Below are 20009 nucleotides of genomic sequence, written 5' to 3' on the forward strand. Positions count from 1 at the left end.
TAAGTGCCTAACTACTACATGACAGGTAAAACAAGACAAAATGTTTTAAAATACTCACTTTTTTCATAAACATAAAATATACTGAACTGATTAAGATACATACATGCATGACAAGTTATCTTGATAAGTCAGCAAAAACACATCAAATTAGACTTTCAAAATGTGCATACTTAAGAATATGAACAAGACTGGGAAGTTAGGAGAAGGTAGAAAGGAATCAAATGTAAGGACTTGCATGCCTTACAAATTTAAAGTCTTTTTAAATTTCTTTTGCTTTGAGCACTTCCTGGAGGAGCATCTTCTTTGTTCTTCCGTTTTGCAGATAAACTATTACATTCTTTTGACCCATGGAAAGAATGCAGACATAAAATACAGAACTCAAATGCACAGGCCTCTCTGCTACATAGCCCCCGTTTCTTTACCAATTGATACTTAGCAGGATATTGACATCTTGGACAAGGTTTCAGAGCTTCATCGGTGAATAGAGTTCTAGCAGCCTATAGCAAGAGGAGGGAGACAAGAGATACTTAGTTCTTGTAATTTAGAGTTTTCCAAAGCCCCAGAATTAAGAGTTTGTTAGAGACCTACTTTTACGTATTCTTCCTGTCTACTAGTTAATTGGGGGACAGAATTGCATCTCCTGGGAGTAAGTTCAATGTGAGAAGGTGGTGTTTGTACAGGAGTTCTGGCTTGAGCCTGAACAGGCCTTAGAGCAGATCTGTTGAGAACATTAAGTCTTGTGGCAGCATCTTCAGCTTTCAAGAGATATTCCTGTTATAGTTGATAATTACAAAAAAAAAGAAATAAAAAGGAAGCATATCAGGGTTTTATTTAATTTAGCATTTGCAGCTGTGTTTTGCTTCATATTTTAAGTTTTCCCCTGCAACAACACATTAAAAAATGGAAGTGATTTATAGTGCATATATTTCCAATTAAAAGTTTGTATTTAGTAAGGGGACAAGATAGGAACCATTAAAAACAAAGCCCCGTGAGCAGGTAAACAAGCCAACAGCCTTTAGCACTTGATTACTTTCTACTGATCCTCAACTTCTGAAGTAGGATACATCTCAATACCAAGCATGAAGTGATCAAACATAAGTTTTGTCACCGTTAAAGCAAGGTTACCCTGAAGTGTTGTGAGCACGCGTGGAGGATCTATTAAAAAATACACTCCTATTAATAATATGCTACTTTTCAAGAAACCCCTTAAAACAAGTGATCTATATGCCCTTCTGATGCTCAGATATACACCACAAAGAAGCTCAGCAACAAGTGGTACTGAAAATAATTGGGAAGTAGCCCAGAGTGGGTTCTAATGGACTACAGTGAAATGGGAGATGAGGAATAACATGACAAAAGTATAAACAAAGTTTAAGATCCAAAGCCAGAATCAGTTGAGGAAGAGATCCTCAGGGTGTGGGAGAAGGGGAATCGTGATTGAAAGACTGCTACTGAAACCGGGGCCAGATGAAAAAGAACAAAATAAAAGCAATTACAATCTCATGTCAGAATCTTTTACATAACCTACTTAGAACTGTTGCTATCAGCTACAATTCTATAGTTTTGCAAGATGTTCAGTCTTTCCTCTGGCCTGCATTTGTTCACACATGTAAAATATTACCTTTCAGACAACCTTACCCCAGCTTCTTCCTTCAGCTGTTTTATGTACGACTTTCTCCTCCTATCTGCACTTTTATCTTGTACAATGATTTCACGCCAGTTTTTGCTTACTTTCCAAATGCTGGAACAAATGAATTTAAAAAATTATCCATTTTCACAGTTTTGCAGAGTAGCACAGAAGCCATAACAGTAAAATTACGATTTTAAGATTTTTTTTGCGTGATTTCACATACTATTTTGGTCATTTTACAGACTATTGCTATATACTACAAGAGTTCACTGTACTGTCGTGAAACAAATTTAATGTATTCCACACCATTGTTCAGAAATACATACACAAGTCTAGTGAATGACTGCAATATAAATAACACAACATATCTTTGGCTTACAAAATCAGATGTTTCTTCTCTCCACATAAGACACTTAATTTTGTTTCTAAAGTCACATTTTTATGTATTAAGTTCTCCGAAAATATCTGTGCCATTATACTTCTACACATTCCCTTTGTAACTAGTAACACATGGCACACTTGGTTTCTTTGACAATTTCTGTTGATTTCAAATGAATCCAGAACATTACCCATGAAGCAATATTCTTTGAGCATTTTTGTCTTTGTGCTTAGAAGTGACTGAGGAAATTAAATATGCAAGAAAAATCTAGAAAGTGTGTTCTGAGTTCTATGCATTATTAGGAAACCTGCAGTGAGAAGAACTGACTTCCCAGATATTTTTTTAAAGAAATGTTTTAAATTTACAAGTACTGTAATAGCTTTAACTTTATCAATCCCCTCCTTTTTTCCCCCCTAACTCGTCTATAAGACATGTTTTTAGAACAACATAGAAAGAACCACTTGATTGCCAGTGACAAACCCCTTCTAATTTCCTTAATTTAAGGAAAAAAAATTCTATTGACAATCCCAATTATTCCAAAAATTATTCTAATTTATTATCAGAAACACATTTTCAACATTATGAGAAGTGGGCACGGGGAATGGGAACAGCAGCAGTACCTACCTGCAGAGACTTTCCACTGTCAAAGCATCTAAAACTATAGCAAGAACATGTTTTAAATTTCTGTATTTTAATTCAGTTAAAATATCTAATTTTTCAAGGCCCATTTTCTTGCCAATGAGTCCAGAAAGAACATGTTCTAATGCGAATATTTCTGTTCCATCAATATTCTTTGATGCTTGATTTTGGTCTGATCTTTGTCTCTGCAAGCAAATTTCATGGACTATTTGCAGAGCTGGAGTTCTGGAGAGATCTGTATAATTTACAACTAAGTCTTCACTAGTCTGTTCTTTTAAAACTACTCCATAGTCTTTATTGACATTTCTTTCTTCTGTTAGCATATATTCTGAATTAGAAGGACTGCCATGATGGTCTTCTGTCTCTGACTGCGAGCCTTGTTCCCGAAGAGTGGATAACCTTCTAACTCGCTCAAGCTTTCTTGCTTTCCTTTTACTGTCTGGAATTTTGGAATCTTCTTTATGTTTTTGAAAGAACTCTTGGAAAGAACCCTCATAATCAGATAAGTCTCCTGATTTGTCTAGATGAAGTGAATTATATCCGCTGTCCTCAGGCGTTGAAAGATTTGGGTAACTGGCCAGTTTAACAGCGGGAGTGTTTCTATTACACAGCTCGAAGTTAAAGTTCTCTAAAAGCCTATCAACAGAAGTCAGGCACTTATTCTCATTGGCCTCAGGTAACACACTGTAAGTAGGAGTGTGAAGCAACCCCTCATTAACACTCATAAGGACACTTTCACCAAATTCACTAGCATTACTAACACTAACATCCTTACACTGAATTGGTGATAAACATTCTGTTTCTAGCGATAAGGGGTCCTTATTTTTGGACTCATCTAGAGTAGAAGTCCTTTGTTGAGAAAATGACAGTCTCCGTTTGGGGCAATTAGGACTAGAGTCCTCAGTTTCTGAAGTGCTAGTTGTCAGGCGTTTGCAACTGTTTTCTTTTGAAGAACCTGAGGCAATTTGTGAAGGTTTTTCTTCAGAGCTCAAAACACAAGAGAATAGTTTTTTCCGGCCACTTCCTGAAGAGCCAGCTTGTCTTTCACAGGATCCTACAGGTGTGCCAGCTGGAGCAGCCTTGGATAAAAGCAGTCTCCTGCGTAGCGAGGAGCCTTTTCTACTCACTTTAGGAGTTTCAAAAATATCTGTACTTCTATTTGCTTCTCTTCTTTCTGATAAGGAGATAGCATTCATTTCTTTTTCAATAGATGATGACACGGACCAGAGGCTGTTTGGGTGAATATGGTCAGAATGCTCTCGTAGAGAAGATGAACTTGTTGCACTCGGTGCTTCTTTATGTTCTGCTTCAGGATCATTGCATCTGCTGTCCATAAATACTGAAGGGGAACAGGTGTCTTTAAAATTGGAGTATCTAAAACTGCTGCTGGGAGATGTTAGTCTATTTTTTTTCAGAATATTGAACGTTATTGAATGACTGTCTGACATCTTCTGCTTGGCACTTTGGCTCTGTAAATAAAGATACCAGCGTTATTTCTGAAACAAACAATAGAACTAAAAGACACCTGGAACAGTGAAAAAGCCTTCAATAAATCTACCAAGATAGAGACTTTAAAAGTATTTTCATTAGGCTTAATAGAAACCGTGCTTATACATGAACACAAATATAAAGTACAACCAAATAGGTTGTTAGAATGAGCAAATAAAATGCATGCTATATCATAAGCAAGCATAATTAAAGTTTCTTTTCAGTTAACTGATTAATCTGATAACCTTCATGCAATGAAAAGCCTTCAAACAAGCAACACAGCAATGAGAGTCCCATTTACACTGAAATCAGAGACAGAACTGACCCACAGTAGGGTCAGGGTGTTGTTGTTGTTTTTTGTTTATTTGTTTTAAATAATTACTTTAAAAAAATCATTGTTGTGTTATTTGTTCATGCAATCACTAACAGTTTAGTCCTCAAGAACTAGTGGAAGGTCTGATAATAGATTAATTAGCAAAAACATGTCTAAAGAAGAGAGAGGATTGATCATGAAGTGACATGTCTACAGGTCTCCCTATTATTTAGATCCTACAGTCCCTGGATAGAATAAACTTTTTCCTCAAGTTACATATTAAATAGTGCATTCTCATCTGCCTTAACATACAAATGTTACATTGTCAATAAGGTATCTGCTTGTGCACCATTCTGTGGATAAACTAAGTGTTCAGAAGATTTAAACTTCAAAGAAACTGATGGATTGGCCATAAACCCTCTCACCACGTACATGAACTTTCTACAATAAACTTAGTACACACCAAAGCTTTAAGTTTTCCCCCCAAAATTACAAAGAGCTGATACACCCATATAAGTAAATGGGCAATGATTTTTGCCATTCAAACATGCAGTTTCTCCACCCTACCCCAAACAGCAATAGGTTACTGCTTTATACACACAAAAAAGGAACCAAAAAGATGTGAATAATGCCAGAATGAGGGTTGTTCTCTCAGAAACCATAGCAGTTCACATCAACATTTAAGGACCCCCAAAGTCTGAATTAGCAGCTTTTAGTGAGGTACATTCAGACCAGACAAAAATTTATAGGTGACTTAAACACCAAACATTAAGACATCATTAATAACTCAACAGTACTGACCCAGTCAGGCCCTAGGCTACCAAATACAAGCAAGGGGAAGCTGAACTGATGGGGAGGAAACTATCCTTTGATGATCTCAGATCATTTAATTAACATTTTTTGACCTATGATGAAGGCACTCTAAGATCTTTGGGATATACAAAGTTTTTTGCTGTCTACAGCAAGCAAATTGCAATATATAAAGAATTCAGAGGAACAGGATATTCAAGAACAGACTGAGAACTTGCCTTAAAGTCTAAGTTCTAAAGAACTTGCCTATGGAACCATGCTGATGTCAGTATGAAATCAAACTGATTTAAAACAAAACAAAAAATAAAGCATGTAATTGAGAAGAACTCTTCAGGGAAAGAAACTTATGTAAAAATAATTACAAAATGAAGACAGAAGCCTGGGCTGCTTCCTTTCCTTCTCCCATTTACCTCTACAAATACCTTATTTTCACATTATTATAGTAGCTCACTTCTGTATTTGTTTTCCATGCCTTTTTCCTCATTCACTCTTTTAGCTTGGTGAAATAATAGGCAATGTAAATAGGACACATGAGGGGCATAGCTTTAAGCTAGTTATTACATAGATTAGGGATAACTGTAGTGACAGCACAGGACCAACTCCACACAGTGTCTAGCATTTCACCTGCATAGTTCTTCAACATTGTAGGTAGTAGGCTGAAAATTCTGTAAAACAAACTAAAAGACAAATATAAAAAAAAGTAGAAAAGAGATATGAAAAATCTCCTTTTAGTTCACTGCTGCTCTTCAGCTGATTATTCACAGGGAAGAGCTATAAGACAGCAGTACTAAAAATAGAGCATGATCTTTATGTAAAATACAAAAAGAGTAGAGGCCTCATTTTCCTTGAGGAATTTTGGTGAACTGCAGTTAGTTAAGAAGTGTGGCCAAGAGATATTCCTACCAAAAATACTGACGGATAGATTTAAGTTTTGAATGATGTTTAGAGACAGATGCTCAAATTTTCAACACCAACAGGAAAAAAAAAAGCACCACACTTACCTTTAAAAACATTAATATTTTCCCTACTCACAGTCAAACTATACATGCATTTAACAAAAGCATACGGGCCTGCAGGTTTGAAAACTGCACAGGCAGAAAGCTGAAGAAATAACAGAAGGGAAAACACGCACTTGTAGTTTTGTTCTCAGACATTTCAGGGGAGAAATTATTTAATCTTATGAACAACTGAGAGTAGAGTTTATTTGAAATATTACAATTTAAAATTATTTATTTAAGCTAGCTTGTGTTTCAAGTAGCATGAGATCACTAGAAATAATTAAAAAAAAAGAGTTTTTACAGTTGTAGTAGAGATCAGAATGGCACAGTTAAAGGAAATGCCACGCTGCGACCTTAAGCAAAAGCCAAAAATACGCTGTCAGTATGCCAACGTCCAGCAGGAGACGCTTGTGAGCTTCCTATATTGAAGGCGTGAAACCTCTGAAAATTTGTAGGGAAGATACCGCAATACAGACCCTGAGCGAACAGTGTCTAATTCTTTACGACAGATCCCAGTATACACCTCAGTTTAGCTTAAATATTTTTTCCAAGCATGTTACTCTTGAAAGTTAAGGTTTAATTAAACACAAGGTCTCATTTTACAAAGTGAATGTGAAAGGGAAAGCCTTTCAGAGCCGCTGCTCATCCCTCATAACACAGTGAGATGCTATTTACATTCATAAGAGGTACCTAGTAAAAATTACAGAGGCTTGTTTAGTGCTTTATAAGCACTTTCTCTTTTTATCGGGAGAAACGTTTGAGCTACTTGTTCTGATACATAATATCAAGCCCTTTTCATTTGAGGATCTTGAAATAATTTATGAAAGTATTCTCACCCTTGTTTTAGACATCAGGAAATAGACACGTTAGGAAAAAAAGACTAGTCACATTTCAAGTCTGTTACAGAGAAAGAAATAAAATGCGCATCTGCTAAGTGTAGTTTCTTGTGCTCCGTCCCTTTCTATGGTATCTATTATTGATTCTGCAGTCCTCAAATCCATAAGTCACCAGCAAACTTCACAGCAGTTTACAGAATAAAGTTCTTCATGCTCAGAAACCCAAATTAAATTACAGACAGGATTCAGGTATGCAGACCTGGAATTATATCTTACAAGCCTAGGCTTTACAAAGCATCCTAAGAAGGGGGGAAAAAAAAAAGTTTGTTACTAGAAAACAGTGTAAATAATACCCATAACATAGACATGAGTTCCAGGAGGGAATTACACCTGTTCTAGATGCTAATTTACATTCCTTAGTAACAGACGCTGAACTCTTTTGCTTCTAAAAAGCTGTTTTCTGCCCTTATTCGTCACTGATCGTCACGTTAACAAAACCGATAAAAAAATAAAGTTTTGGTAGTACAAGACTGCTTTCTCAGCTTTTTAAATAAAGATCCTACCTGCAAGAAAACTGATTTTTATCTGAGGGCTGCTCTTCGAGCTCCCAGATCTAAAACCAGAGAAGCCGTCAATACTGAGATGGCATAGCTCAGTCCTGTGTGTGAGACGGGAGTAACTTACCCTAATTTGCGAAGCAATTTGAGATCTTCCAAAGCAAAGGTACCGTATTCAAAGTACAATTTACCCCTACCGACAACCTAAAGTGGGGAAGGGCGTGGGTAGAAAAGAGAGTTACAAGAGCAACGTTACCCAGTAGCTTGGTGACAGCTGAGAGTTTACATACATGCTTTCACTGTAACGTTTAATTACCCAGCGATGAAGACAACTGACGGCTACTTAGGGAGCAGCGCTCGGGGGTCTCTCGGTCACCTGAAATGCCGGACACGAGCAAAGCAACAGCTTCACCTCCTCATGGGGCAAACCGCCGGCCAGAGACAGCGGCCCCCTGCCCCCCGAGGAGGCCGGCGGGGCTCCCTGGGGGGAGGCGAAGGCGATGCCCCAACTCGCCCCCGGCTGGCTGGCTGGAGAAGGCGGGGATCCTGCCGCCTCAGCGGCTCGCCGCCCGGCTCCGGAGCCCGTTGCCCTTAGTGAGGAGGCGCTGTGGGTGGAGGGGAAGCCAAGCGGCTCCTCGCGTGCAGCCACCGCCGCTGCTTTCCCTCGCTTGGGTTTGAACCGCCCGCCTTTACCAACCGCTCCGCGCCGCCTCCCCGCCCCCGCCGCCCTCAGGCGTCTGCGGGGCGGGTGCCTGAGGAGAACCCGCTCCGCTGCAGGGCACCGGCGAGGTTCGCCTTTCCCCTCGCGTTTACACTTCAACGCCGCGGCTCCCGCCGCACTCAGCCCACCATAAGATCCCCCCGACGTTGTCCCTCTCTCCCTCAGCTCCCCCGTCCCTTTCTGCCTCTCCTCAGGAGATGCTGGGGGCGAGGCTTTCCCGCCTCAGCTAGAGCCTTTCTGCTTCTCCTCAGGAGCCGCTAGGAGCGGGGGGTGAGGGCTGAGGGGTGCCCTTCACAGGCGCTGGTCGATCATGGCTAGGCTTTTACAGATGCAGAACGTTATCTGTACCCGAACCTTTGAGCTTGAGTTATAAGGGTGCCAATTAATTCAAATTAATTAGTGCGTTTGTATCCGACTGCTCGGGAACGAGATAATCGCGGAGCGTTTGCCTCGGTTAAATCATCTGTCAGTCGGGTGGGAGATGCCAGTGATGACGCCTACGTTTTGCAGTACTTTTACTTAAACTGTACATTAAAAAATGAGTAATTAGGTGCCCGCATTTCCTGAGCTCCGTGCGGCTGCACACACCCACACACCTGGGGGCTCCACAGTGGGCGGGGGGAGCCGCAGGCCTCGCAGCAGCGAGGAAAAGGAGCGGGGAAAGCCGCTGCTTGTCACACAGAGGCCGAATAAATTGTCATTGTGTCCTCCTCCTTCTGGGTATCATTCTCCCTCACCTCGTTGAGACGAGATTTACCACAGGTTACCTCTATTTTTTTTTTATTTATTTATTTTTCCCCCCCCGTTTACGTTTTATTTCCTCCACCAGAAACGACATCAGATGAGAAAGAGATTTTAAACTGTTGTGCGTGACTAAGAGTAATGCCTACATCCAAAGCAGAAAACTAGAAGCTTTCTAAATTAACGCCGAAATTCAGCCGTACTTCCAATTCGTGGGCTGGGCGAGCTCTGCCCCGCCGCTCGGAGCCCGTTCAGGGAGCGGCGTCGCACTGAGGAGGCGGCGAAGCCTCGCAGCCAAAGGGGGCCGGAGGAAAGGCGAATTTAAAATCTGCTCATCCAAAGCGGGGGAAATGGGGATATTTGCATATAAAGAGTACTGTTTTACGTGACTACAAGGTAACCGTTACGGATAAAAAGAGAAAGGGGGAAATATGCCAGAGACTTCCATTTTAAAAGGAGAAATTAATAGAAACTGATCGAAAAGAAATCGATTTCCCAAAGGGCTTTGTGTAGTAGTATCTATTCCACGTGTATCAGGAGAATTTCTTCCTCAAATAGTTGTGTTTATCTATAGAAAAAAAAAAAAAAAAACGCTTTTTCTGTGAAAAGGGCAGCTTGCTAGCTCCGTGAAGCGGCACACAGAAGGTGCGAGGTCTGTCTCTCTCAAGCCCCCAGGAACTTGTGGTACCCGGGTGAAAAAAAAAAAAAAAAGAAAAAAAAACATACAGGGAATTTAACAAATTATAGTTATGGTGCTTAATGCGACATACAGAAACATCACACCAAACAACACCATTTAACAAAACGCGTCACAAGCGGGCAGAAAAAAAACTGAGGACCTTAATTTTAAAACGAAATAATGCGAGAGACCCCGCAACGCCCTGACGGGCAGGCTACGAGCGCCTTGCCTTCCCCCGAGCACCCTGCGCACCTCATCCCGCAGCCACGAACCCTTACTCTGGCTGCCGACCAGTGCTACTCCTCCGGATTTTTTTCCGCTACGGGGAAGTCCCACATGTTCCCAACCCTCTGAGCACCCCCGGACTGGCGTTTATCAGCCCTTCAAAGCTGGGCTCTATCACGATAGCGCTGCTCTTGAAGGAAGGCTTTGACAGAAACGGAGCAAGGAACCGAGGCACCTGATAAAACCTATTTTTTTCCGAGAGAACAGTTAAACGATGGCAACAATCAAGCAATTGCGTGATTTCATTGAGACCTTGTTTTCACATAATTAACTTTAATTGTCTTTTTCATGGCGGTATAATTAGTAGACCAGTTTTACAGTATCGGCTCGACAAATCCGTCTTAAAAATAAAACGAGCCCGGAGAAACATTATCGGTTGATTTTTATTTGTTTACTTTCCGGAATGTTAATTACTTGATATGCATTATCAAGTGAAGCTATGGTTCAGGCTTTATTTTCTCCTCTGCTTAAAACTCTTCGCACCAGCTCACACTTACGAAAACCGTGGCGAAGAGGACACAGGCAGTAAATTTGGGGGAGTGCGAATCAGTATGAATAGCGCTGCCTTTCACCTGTCGTTTCTCTTGCTTGTGTTTTATTCTAGCACTCAAAAGTTATGTTTAGCTTTATTTATACACAGCAGCATGGAAAAACAGGCAAGCTGTCTAAAATCTTGAATGTATTTTTATTATGCGTAACTTAAATACAAAATTAGGAAAACCGCAAATATTTATTGTTCCTCAAGTTCATTTTAGATAAGTTATAGGTAACATATGAAGGTGATTTGCTACTATGAGAGCATCAGTAAGTTATAACTGGTAAACTCGTGTGGTAACAACCCATTTGGCTCCTCAGAAAACAATTTTTATTCAGTATTCGGAAAGAGTATTTGCTTTTTTCAGCATTGAGAAAGAGCCTTTTACTTGGTATTGAGAAACATTTCATTAAACAAGGGAGTCTCTTGAATGATGAAGTCATTAAATCGGAATATTTACAAAACAATATTTTCTAAATGTTTTCCAGAGGTGGAATTCTTGTGAAATTGAGTAAAGAAAACAGTCTACAAAATGCCTACTGAACGTTTGTCATTTACACCATTTACACCACCAGGGACTAAGAAAGCACTTGGAATCATTTCATATTTTGGCTGTACTATTTCGGTTCATATGCTGGAATATTTCTGCTCAGGATGCTGGAATCACTGAAATGTGAACCTCTTCCATAATACGATCCTGCAATTAAAATATATAGTATCATAGCTTGTAAATTTTGTTTAAAGCGGGAATACACACAGCAAGGTACCAGATTTAGCTTCATCCAAGAACCTTAAATAATGTGCTTCTGAAAACAACAAGGACCGTGAGGTGAGACACCCCAGCGGCTTAAAATTCTGCAGTCTCACGATGCGAGCTGCAGGAGGATTTTTGTCTGAGTCTGCACAGACAGAGGTTAGGTACAGCCAACTAAAAACCCCAGAGTTTGACCCAAAGCACTGAGGCCTCGGGACGAGCGCGGACCCCACTCAGGTTTCCTCGGCAGGCGCCGGGCTCGCTCCCGCCACCCGGCGGCGCTCCCGGGCCGCCCGCTCGGAGGGGCGGCGGCGCCGCGTCGTCATCAGCCGGCGCCGAGAGGCCGAGAAGGGCCGCGGTTCCCTTCGTGGCTGGGGTGAGCAGGGAAGCTTCGTTAAAGTCCCTGTGGGGTTCTACAGGGTGTCTAGGGGGCTGCGAGGAAGGCAGCCTGCCCCCAGCGAAACGCTAAGGAATGCGTTTGTTTCTCCCGCAGGTACGTCTGGAGGGCTCGGCGATCGTGGCTGGAGCTCCGCGTCCTCGTGGTGAGTTGTGGCGTGACCCTCAATGCTTGTAGCACGCAGGTGTGTCTGTGTGCCTTTTGGCTGTGCCAGCTTGTGCTTTAGCTGCTGGGTGTGTAAACGCTAGCGAAATGATGATGCCTCCCTGCAAAATACAGAGCTTTAGTTCGCTGCTGTCTGCTGCAGCTGTGTGTTGTGCTGCATGGCCAGCACTGCCTCGAGTAAGCTGTAACTGTGGTAGTTCAGCCTTCAGATGTAACTGTGGTAGTTGGTGCTGCTTAGTGTGGCTCACTTTGAAGACATTGTTATTCTCAAGTGCCAGGGGATGCCTGCCAATACCTTACTATAGCTCATGATACAATAAGGCTATAATGTGTGTTTTAAGGCGCCGCTATGATAACAGTAGAGCAAAGCCTTACTTAAAAGCTGTAGAGTTTAATGAATTATCTTGAGTTATCTAGAATGGAATGGCATAGTGTGTTTTTTAACGAGGGGGTTTGGCACCTGCTGATCAGACTCCTGTAAACAAAGGATGAACTGTTTCTGTCAAGCCTGTGCTTGTGTCCTTAAGTCCCAAGTGCATTTATACTGGAACAAACTGTGAAGATCAGGGAAATATACCAGGGAATTAAGTGAAAGTGTCCAGGACTCATGCTCATGAGGAAGCATTGTGAAGGTCATTTAATGACATAATAGTTTGGAATTCCTATCCTCTATGTCAGTGGGTGCAGAAACAACAACCCCAAAAACCTGCAAGGAGATACTCATCTTCTGTCTTAGAATGGGTGGGAGAAAAACTGTTTGCTATCTCTCTATTGTAACAACCTTGATGCTTGGAAACATTTATGTGATAGGTTGGGATTACTTAAAACTCCATTAAATGTTTGTGGAGTAGACTTAACTGTTGTCTGATAATGAGAAGGAATACTTGCCTCCAAATAAGCTTGAACAACTTAAGCCATTACAATAGAGCACTAAGAGGTGCTTGAAGTGTACCACTAGGCTATCTAACTTTAACCTTGAGTTAGGTATAGAGACCTATCTTGGGGTTTAGAGGGTGGAATTTCTTCTATATGGCCCCTCTTTATTTATTTAAACGCCTATTACTTTCCTGCCTACAGTTTGTTCCCAGGATTTCTAATCCATTAGATTAGAATTAGGTTAGCTAGTGTTGTTGGAGAGCAGAAAAAAGGCAACGAGGATTATCTTGTTTATGATAGCATGGTTGTTACATGAATGATACATGAATTGTTTTATTTTTCTGTTTCCATCAAGGTTGAAGGGAGGAAAGAAAATATTTATTTACCTTTCGTGTTTAAAATTATCTTTAATACAAACTGATATACAGACTACATTTTTGGAGTTTTTTTTCAACACCCAATTGGTGAAGCTCAGTGCAACCTGATCACGCTGTTTTGAGAAGGCAGTTGAACTAGATAAGTTTCTGAAGTCTCTTCCAATGTGAGTCATCCTATGTTGGTGTGTGTCAAATAGAGATGGAATTTGTATTTACTTTGAGGAAGTTTTCCATCTTCTGCTGACTTCTGATGGAGATGTTTCAATATTTGTGTATGCCTTTTAAAAAAAACCTCCTGTGTATATTTTGTTTTTTTGTTTATGTAGAACATGGATTCACAGAAGGATGTTCAGCCTCCAAAGCAGCAGCCAATGATTTACATTTGTGGAGGTAAAGAAAAGACATTAGTGAATTCTTTTCCTTGTTACTGGAGATCTGGTGTTCATATAATAATAATGCATAATAATAATGCATAATAATAATGCATGCATAATAATAATGCATAATAATAATGCATAATAATATTGAAGAAATGAAAATAGCGTTGTGAATCCTCATGATCTTTTAAATTTTACTCACTAATGCTACCACGTGTATGGTAGCATAATAATAATACATACAGACAGCGATATGGAAGTAATTCATTAGAGCTTCTGTTGCTGTGTGGAAGTCCTGCATCTCCACAGGACAATACTTCTGCATCTCCACAAGACAAACTTCTGTTTGGTGCATTTCTGGGGGAGGATTTTCTGGAAATACAGTATGGTCACTCAGCTTTTACTAAAGTGTAATAGTCAATTTTTCTTTCACCTATAGATAAGTTAATAATGTAAACATTGGAGATTTTGAGTGCTTAAGAGTCAAAGTGTTTTGGAGATGAAAGAAAATAAACTTGGGAGGCTGGGAGGGGCTGAGCTGAAGTTTTCATTAGTAGACAGTCTACTGTACAGTCTACATACCATTCTCAATACCACTAATGATTTAGTGATTTCTAGCAAGGTCCTCTTTGATATTAAAAAGTGGAGTTTGCCAATCTTTTTATTTTTTTTGCACAGAATCGTAATATCATTCAGTTCTTTATACAAACTCACTGCAAATTATTTTCTGTATTATGCTATTTTGCCCCAAATAGGAATTAAGACTTCTGAAAGTTGTCTATGCATTAACAATGCTGTTTTTATTTACTCACTCCAATTCTCTTCCTCCATCACATCAGAATGTCATACAGAAAATGAAATAAAGGCAAGAGATCCTATCAGATGCCGAGAATGCGGGTACAGAATAATGTACAAGAAAAGGACAAAAAGATGTATCCTTTCACAAAGTCACACGAATGCATTTGGGGAGGTGTGAGTTGGGGTAAGGCATCTAAGGTAAACAACATGGAAAATTTGAGTAATTGTGCAAGAATCCTTCAAAGCCAAAAATCAATACAGTAGAGCAAACTATAGAGACATCTCTGCTGTGTAATTGGGGACCTTGTTTCCTGGTGCATTGTCTCATTTTCCATTTTCTATGAAAACTATAATCACGATAGTCTTGTGGGTGATGTATAGTGTATGGTTGATATCATGCAGCCTTTTAACAAAGGAAAGTGTTGTGGGGTTAATTAAAAATGAGTTCTAAATGCTTTTATATGGTTACCTGTGACTTTAGATTTGGGTAGTCTTCCCTCAGTGCCTCCTTTTCTCTCCCTGATCTTTCTCTCTTTTTTTCCCTTCCCAACCACAACACGTTTTTCTTTAACTGCACCATTCCAGTGGTGGTTTTTGATGCCCGGTGATGTGAGCTGAAGATATATTGATTATTATGCTGCAGTTTATTCTTTCTGACTTTGTTCTGTAATTCTATTAATGTACAAATGCATAGTTTTGTTTTGAGATATTAAAATATTAAACTTCACTTAGTATTTTTTGTCTGTACTACTACAGGTTTCTAAAACTGTGACTTAAATTTTAGTCAGAGTATGTAGAAGTCTGTTAAATTCATTGGTATTGTATTTGGTTTTGAGTTAATCTTGTTTTCATGGCTCTCATCTAAACCTTACTTGCATCTTAACTTTATTAAATGCTCTTTGGACTCCTATGAACTGCATAAAATCTTGGTTTGAATAAGTTCCAATGGAAATAAATTGAAGGGTACACAACGTTAGGTCTGAAACACAGATTTGGATTTCAAAGGAGCAAGTATCTTCAAAAGAGCAAGGACTCGAGAGCATCCAATTTGGTATAAAAATTAAAAAGCATGTGTAAACAAATTTCCAACCAGTGTGACTTGGTTGTACTCAGGAAAAGAAGGAGGATTATAGTTTAAAGATACCCTGGGTAAGGGTCCCAAAGCTAAAATAATACCATTTTGCTTTTCAGATGACTTTTTGTGAGTCTGTAATAAAAAGTGCTTGTTTTGTATTCATTAGCCAGAACTATGCATCTGTTTGACTGTTCAGAAAGTGTTACGTGTTACTAAAATACCCTTATTACTGAAGAGTATTATAAAATATTGCTGGATTGTGTCTGATACTAATTTACCCTATTGAAATGGTAGGGTAAATTATTATTTTGATAATAGTGCTTTTGATAAATGGTGCTTTTAATAATGACATAACATGTTTAACTTCCTATCAATATAGCAAGATACTTTTCTGATGGAATATATGGTCATATACTGACTGCTTCATAAATGAACTATACTGGGTTGTTCTAGCAAATGGGATTTTAAAAAAAATTTAGAGCCATTTTGTTTTCTTGGCTATCTTACCAGATCGTTCCTGTTAAGAAACTTATCTAGGATTTCCCTTGGAAAATCACTCAGCAGGGTGATGCTTTTGCAATAAAGTTTCAGTTTGAGTTTTAGCAGTGGTGTGCGTAAGCATGTACATTCTGCGTGCAAGACAGGAACAAAAGCTGAGCTATTTTTCCTGTCTGCTCGGGAACTGCCCACGGGAGAGGTAGGTGCTCGTGCTACAAAAAGCCTGGTGGGAGCGCGTTCAGGCCCTTTTGACAGGTGACGGAGAGGAGCCTCTGCTCAGAGCGGGGAGTGCAGGCTGCTGAGGAAAGCAAATGTGGCCGGGTCTGGGACAAGGCTAGGAAGGCAATGGTGCTGTAGATAACACAGCTTTGGAGAAACTATCGAGGAGCTAGATCAAATTGCACATTTAGGCTAGATAAAATTGTACGTCGAAGGTAAACTGGTGATGTTTTATGAAGGCCAAACCCCCAAATTGCTGTATTTCTGAGGTGAATAAACTCTCCAGAGTCAAATCACTTCTAAAAATAGCTTTTTAATTTATAACAAGGGACGTTTTATTTAATACGACATAACGCGGGGCATGTATTTTTAATAGCCATAGAGGGATTTCTCTGTGGTTCTCCACCCCCGCCACCTCAGGTGTGGCGGAAAGAGCGACGTCTCCGAGCCGCACCGCGCCGTGTCCCTCCGCCATAGCCCCGCTGCGCCTGCGCGGGGTACACGCGGGCCGGGCGGCGGCCGTCCTGGAGGCAGCGCGGCACGGGGCAGGTGGGTGCCGGGGGCCCTCAGGCGGCGCCGGTGGCTCCGCCGAGACCCAGCGGGACCCTGCGGGAGCCTCGCGTGTGGGGCGGCCGCGGAGGGCGGCGCGGAACCCGCCCCGTCCTTCCTCCCTGCCCCGCGCGCCGCCTTCCGCCATCTTGTACATAGCAACGGTTGCCGGGGCCGGCCGCCATCTTGTATATAGCAACAGTTGCCGGGGCCGGCCGCCATGTTGTGTATAGCAACAGTTGCTGGGGCCGGCCGCCATGCCGGGGGTCGGTCGCTACCCCCTGGCCGAAGGCTCCGTTTGCAGAGCCGGAGAGCGGGGTGGAGAGCCCCCCTTCAACCCGGTGTCCTTCACACCGCACTGCGCGAGAGCTGGGTGAGCGAGCCTGGGGATGAGGGCTGGCTTGTTCCCTGTTCCGGAGACTTGTGGAACTACTGCAGCTGTGTAAACGCTTGCGTTTTTGTGACTGCTGCCTGGGTTGGGTGTTATTATTATCTAGTTATTTCGCATATTCCTCTGTCTCTCCATGCATGTTTTTTTTTTCCTATACCAAAACTGTAGATTCTAGAGGCCAAATACTGTCTTTATGCAGTACCTAATTACGACCGCTTATTATTTAAATTATGCTGTATTATAAACATTTCATACTATTACAAATTAATATGTGTAATTATGCACAACATTAGAACAAATTTATTTTTATTAGATTCACATCTGCACGTGGTTATCATCACATGCTGCCTGGCTGGCTGCCCTCATAATACCTGTTAAAATAACAGCATTTTAAGCACAATGTAACGTGCTCTGTGGAGCAGAGCTTGGAATTGAAGTACAAAAAAAATGCAGTAAAGCAGTTCAAAGGTACAGAGAGGCAGGAAATGTCTGCTTTGAACACCTCGCTTCATCTGTTACATACATACTGGAAAAGATCTATATTAGTACGGTAATATAATCAAAGACCCAGAAAATGCAGTTAGTGAGAAAAGGCAAACAATCAGATTAGTTTGAGCTACAGAGAAGACAAGGGCTATTACTCCATAAGATGCAGTGAATCATCTTCCTTCTGGAAAGAAAAAAAAAGAGAAGTCCGTGCACCATCATCTTCTTTATCCTGACTGCCCTTGCTTAAAATAAGTAATACCATACCATGTCTAAAGAAAAGCAGGTAAAGGGGTAGGTGTAAATATGGTAACGTTTTTTTTAAGATTTTCTGATATGTTCTGCCATGCAGAACCAGTAAAGTTGTGCATATTCTTTTTCCAAAATGTATCTTACATATAACCATACATTTGTCAGTAGACCTCTGTCAACAACCGTTTGTGTGATCAGGTCTTCAAATTGGAGGTTTTTACTTTTGTGGCAATAGTTTTGCTTGCATAACAAAGTAATACTTGGCCTATTCCTTAAATTACTGTTGCTTTAAAAGATAACTAGATGTCCATAGATTTTTTCCTTCTTCTTTTACTATTTAGTTATGGGTGATGAATCAGTACCATCTTTGCTGGACCAAGGAACCACAAAAACTTATCAAATACCTATTGGTCATCTGGACTACAAGTTCATTGAAAAATGCACTGATGTTAAACACCTGGAAAAGATTCTCAGGGTATTAAGGTAAACATACTTTCTTAACTTCATTATTTTTATTCCCCGTCTGTAAAATTCAGAGGAACTTGGACCTAAATATCCTATTTGTCTTTGAACCTCTTTGTGCCTTTCTAATTTAAAAACTAGAAATTAAAATATGATGTTAAAGTAGTCATGTTAAAAATATCCAGATGATTAAACTAAAAATCTAAGTCCTGTTTTAACCCATTAAAGAGGTTTGAGTAACTCAATTCCATCTTTTTCTCAAATGTTGCCACTGGATTTTGGTTTTGTCATGAAGCTATCTTGCATATTGGTGTTAATCTCAGATGCCATACCTGTTTAACTTTTCATGAAAATGACAAGAACGTTTTTATGAGCACTGTGAACTGTGTATATATGTCCATTGGAAAGTGGTTGAAGGTTAACTCGCTGCAATTTTCTGATCAAAATGATACTAGGAGATGATAGAATTCAGTTGTAACAGGAAAACAGTCTTCTATCATCACTGTAGTATGCAGAAAAGTATGGAGATTTTTCTTTCGTAACTTTAATATCTTTCATTTTAAAGGTCTGGTGAAGAGGGATGTTATCCCGACCTGACACTGTTTTGTGAAAAGCGTATTGAGCATTTAGACCCAGGGAGCAGAGCTCTCAGGAAAGATAAGCCTGCAGCCACAGCTTCTGATTTTACAGCTGAAGAATGGGAAACAATTAATGGTGAACTGATGGTACAGTATTACTCTAGTTTATAGTGGTCAGTAATGTAATCACTTTGATGTATCAATCTGGCGTGATTGTTCAACTTCATCTTGTGCTTAAGTAGAACATGATTATTTGATTAAATCAGGAAGTGGTAGAAGAATTCTGTTTTTTTTTTGTTTGTTTAATTTATTAACGCTACTGAATTTTTAATGCCCATTATAATTCTACAGAACTTCTTTATGTATTATTTTTCATTCAAAAAAGCACAAAATAATTGCAAACTACATTTATGAAATCCACTTTTCTCAATCTGTATATGTAAAAGTAGAAGAATATTCTATACTGTTTCTATACTGTAGGAACTGAAGAGTACTTTATCCAGCTGAAAATATTGAAGAAGTCTAGGTGGGCATAAGCATTTTAGATTAGAGTATTTTATAAGAAAAACAGATTCTCTTATAGTGAAGAATGACACTAGCACCCCTTACCTGTGATTAAAAAAAAAAAAAAAAAAAAAAAAAATGATGTGTATATGAAGCAACTATTTTTCTGGCCTAGAAGCAAACATGCTATGAATTGAATTGTGCAGGAAAAAGTAAAGCAGCAAAATTCATTTTATGAGAAATTAAGCATAGTTGTTTATTTTTTTAATAGATTCTATGAGAAGATAGGCAGATGCTTTTTGTTGCTTTCTGAATCTTTTGGATAACTTAGAGGCAATTTTGTTTACAACATGTTCTGATCATATTATGCTATTTCTGTTTGAAATCATTTATTTCTAGTCCTTTAAGGAAGATTCTGCCAGTGCTTAATAAGCTCTTCAGAAGAGACAGACAGGGAAGGAGGGGAGATAGATGTTGTTCTCTGTATTAGGGAAAGGTTTGATTGTGAAGAGATGCTTCTGAGAAACAGCTATGAACAGGTTGAGAGCTTGTGGGTGAAAGTTAAGGACCACACCAATAAAAGTCACCTTTTGGTCGGGGTCTACTACAGGCCACCTGATCAAGGGGAGCCTGTGGATGA

The 20009-nt window shown here is 40.0% G+C and overlaps 3 protein-coding genes across 9 annotated transcripts in view; 2 read left to right on the forward strand and 1 right to left on the reverse strand.

The window, feature by feature from the left end:
• Positions 1 to 248: 248 nt before the first annotated feature.
• Positions 249 to 9568, reverse strand: FBXO43 (F-box protein 43). The gene is made up of 6 exons (XM_013180050.3): positions 7967 to 9568; positions 7778 to 7854; positions 2634 to 4117; positions 1639 to 1741; positions 589 to 771; positions 249 to 497 (listed from the first exon to the last, which is right to left on the reverse strand). The coding sequence occupies exons 3-6, from the start codon at positions 4094 to 4096 to the stop codon at positions 249 to 251; spliced, it is 1998 nt and encodes a 665-aa protein (XP_013035504.3). The 5' UTR covers positions 4097 to 4117; positions 7778 to 7854; positions 7967 to 9568.
• A 2045-nt stretch (positions 9569 to 11613) lies between these two features.
• POLR2K (RNA polymerase II, I and III subunit K) lies at positions 11614 to 16035 on the forward strand. 5 transcript variants are annotated; one of them, XM_013180041.3, is made up of 5 exons: positions 11614 to 11741; positions 11859 to 11946; positions 13507 to 13570; positions 14397 to 14489; positions 14941 to 16035. In XM_013180041.3, the coding sequence occupies exons 3-5, from the start codon at positions 13510 to 13512 to the stop codon at positions 14961 to 14963; spliced, it is 177 nt and encodes a 58-aa protein (XP_013035495.1). In that variant the 5' UTR covers positions 11614 to 11741; positions 11859 to 11946; positions 13507 to 13509; the 3' UTR covers positions 14964 to 16035. The 5 variants fall into 5 exon arrangements, with proteins under 5 accessions (XP_013035495.1, XP_047924643.1, XP_013035494.1 ...); XM_048068686.2 differs by having other exon boundaries at positions 11652 to 11741; positions 11859 to 11907; positions 14941 to 15588; XM_013180040.3 differs by lacking the exon at positions 11859 to 11946 and having other exon boundaries at positions 11710 to 11858.
• A 526-nt stretch (positions 16036 to 16561) lies between these two features.
• The window catches only part of SPAG1 (sperm associated antigen 1), a 43385-nt gene continuing 39937 nt past the window's right edge, over positions 16562 to 20009 (forward strand). The window contains exons 1-3 of one of the 3 annotated variants that reach the window (XM_048068682.2): positions 16562 to 16696; positions 18167 to 18308; positions 18853 to 19012. In XM_048068682.2, the coding sequence (XP_047924639.2) occupies positions 18169 to 18308; positions 18853 to 19012 (300 nt within the window). In that variant the 5' untranslated portion in view covers positions 16562 to 16696; positions 18167 to 18168. Of the gene's footprint in view, positions 16697 to 16760; positions 17070 to 18166; positions 18309 to 18852; positions 19013 to 20009 lie in introns of those variants that run through there. The other 2 variants (XM_048068681.2, XM_048068683.2) reach the window with 2 other exon arrangements.

This window comes from Anser cygnoides, chromosome 2, assembly GCF_040182565.1.
Source record: "Anser cygnoides isolate HZ-2024a breed goose chromosome 2, Taihu_goose_T2T_genome, whole genome shotgun sequence".
Taxonomy (NCBI): Eukaryota; Metazoa; Chordata; class Aves; order Anseriformes; family Anatidae; genus Anser; species Anser cygnoides.